We start from the raw sequence: 2,544 nt of genomic DNA, 5'->3' as shown, positions 1-2,544 counted from the left end.
ACAATATTTTAATAGGCAACATGCAACAGAGTAAATCAAATAAATAATTGTTTTATTTTATTGTATTTTATTAGACCACATGCATTAATTGTATAAATAAAATAAAGTATTTCATTTTTCTTATACATTTTGACAATTATATATATATATATATATATATATATATATCATAAATTCAGTTATTCATAGATTTAATGCCAGTTTCATGTTCATGTAATTTAAATGTTTGATTCCCAATTATTGAACACTTCTGTATTCAATAAATGATGCTTTTCAAATTACACCACCCAATAAAATTAATAATTATTAGTCAAATAATCTATAGACATCCTGGAGTAGTTTAACAAATCTATATCAATCAATTGAAAAATGTTGAAGTAAAATGAATAAATAAGTATAAATATGTATTTTTTTGTTGAATTTGATTGATCGGATGAAATATTTGAATATTTAATAAATTATAAATAGTAAATAAATATTTGATTATGCACTATTTCTATAACAAAAATGACAAAAAACTCAAACATTCACAAAATGTTCTGTTACTAATAAAACAATAGAAATGCAAAAATAAAATAAAAAATGTTGAGGTAACATATATATATAAATGGAATAAATAAGTATAAAAGTGTAATTTTTTGTTGAATTTAATTGATCTGATGAAATATTTGAATATTTTCATAAATAAATATTTGATTATGCACTATTTCTGACTGATCCATTTTTTTCTGCTGCTGTCATTAAAGCAAGAAAATGCAAAACAGAAGCATGACAATAAAATTAATAATTATTAGTCAAATAATCTATAGACATCCTGGAGTAGTTTAACAAATCTATATCAATCAATTGAAAAATGTTGAAGTAAAATGAATAAATAAGTATAAATATGTATTTTTTTGTTGAATTTGATTGATCGGATGAAATATTTGAATATTTAATAAATTATAAATAGTAAATAAATATTTGATTATGCACTATTTCTATAACAAAAATGACAAAAAACTCAAACATTCACAAAATGTTCTGTTACTAATAAAACAATAGAAATGCAAAAATGCAAAAATAAAATAAAAAATGTTGAGGTAACATATATATATGGAATAAATAAGTATAAAAGTGTAATTTTTTGTTGAATTTGATTGATCTTCATAAATAAATGTTTGATTATGCACTATTTCTGACTGATCCATTTTTTTCTGCTGCTGTCATTAAAGCAAGAAAATGCAAAACAGAAGCATGACAACCAATGATCTCACGACTTCTGAATGATGAAGGAAATAAAGTAAGTTTTCCAGTTAGAGTCTGCGGTTAAAGACAGTTCATGATTTTCCAGGTTTACTCCGGACTGTGTGAATGTCGCGTGCTCAGCTGAAGAATCATGAGTACCAACATCAACACCAGGTGATTGTGAACTGACAAGAATTTGGACAAGAGGTAAGTGCGAGTTTATAGCGTGCTATAGAGCGGAACTAAAGAGCGCGCGATGGTGTTTCTGAGGGGGACACATTGAGTGCAGCACCGGCCGAGTGTTTACATTTGAACTTCTGCAGGTAAATACTATGTTAAATACTCGAGTTAAAATTAATCGTAGCATAAAACTAAAATTCATATCCACGGTATTTGTACTTTCTGGGTGCATGTCCAAAATACGGCAGTACATGTGGGAAAAAAACATGGTAATACTATGGTATTTTTAGTGATGCAATGCATTTGTATTTGTATAGTACTCAAAGAAATGTATAAGAATACCATGGTACGTTTTAGTGATACCATGCATTTACAGAGTACTGGTAAATTTATAAGAATGTCATAAAAACATGGTATTACTGTAGTACATGTGAAAAACGTGGTAATACCATGGTACTTTTTAGTGATGCCTTGCATTTATGTAGTACTCAAAATCTATGAGAATACCATGGTATGTAACTAATACTATTAGTGATGTCATGCATGTTCATGAATGAATTAGAATACCATGGTATGTCATAAAAACATGGTAATACAATAGTACATGTGAAAAGCATGGTAATATCATGGTATTTTTAGTGATGCAATGCATTTTATAATACTCAATTAAATGTGTAATAAAATCATTGCATGTTGTAAAAATGTGGTATTGTGCATGTGAAAAAGCATGGTATTTTATTAGTGATGGCATGCATTTATGTATTACTCAAAGAAAGCGTGGTATTAGCGCAGTAGGGAATGTTTACTGTGTGTGCAGAGATGTCCACCCTGTTCCCGTCTCTGTTCCCGCGTGTGACCGAGTCTCTGTGGTTTAATCTGGACCGACCGTGTGTGGATGAAGCAGAGCTGCACCAGCAGGAGCAACAGCACCAGACCTGGGTCAGTCTGTGTGTGTGTGTGTGTGAGAATGTGATGGTCAGGTGTGTGAGTGTGTGTGAGAGAAAGAGTGTGATGGTCAGGTGTGTGTGTGTGTGTCAGAGTGTGATGGTCAGGTGTGTGTGTGTGTGAGTGTGTGTGAGAGAAAGAGACTGGTTTATATATCCTGGTGGGGACTTAAACCTGACTACACACAGACTC

The 2,544-nt window shown here is 30.4% G+C and overlaps 1 protein-coding gene across 1 annotated transcript in view; it reads left to right on the top strand.

The window, feature by feature from the left end:
* Positions 1–1,510: 1,510 nt before the first annotated feature.
* Positions 1,511–2,544, top strand: part of anapc15 (anaphase promoting complex subunit 15) — a 2,827-nt gene continuing 1,793 nt past the window's right edge. Inside the window, exons 1-2 of the mRNA XM_016549997.1 lie at positions 1,511–1,548; positions 2,215–2,346. Of these exons, the coding sequence (XP_016405483.1) occupies positions 2,227–2,346 (120 nt within the window). The 5' untranslated portion in view covers positions 1,511–1,548; positions 2,215–2,226. The remainder of the gene's footprint in view (positions 1,549–2,214; positions 2,347–2,544) is intronic.

The sequence above is a fragment of the Sinocyclocheilus rhinocerous genome, unplaced genomic scaffold (genome assembly GCF_001515625.1).
Source record: "Sinocyclocheilus rhinocerous isolate Xijiao unplaced genomic scaffold, SAMN03320098_v1.1 scaffold4118, whole genome shotgun sequence".
Taxonomy (NCBI): Eukaryota; Metazoa; Chordata; class Actinopteri; order Cypriniformes; family Cyprinidae; genus Sinocyclocheilus; species Sinocyclocheilus rhinocerous.
This window is presented reverse-complemented; position numbering and strand designations above follow the sequence as displayed.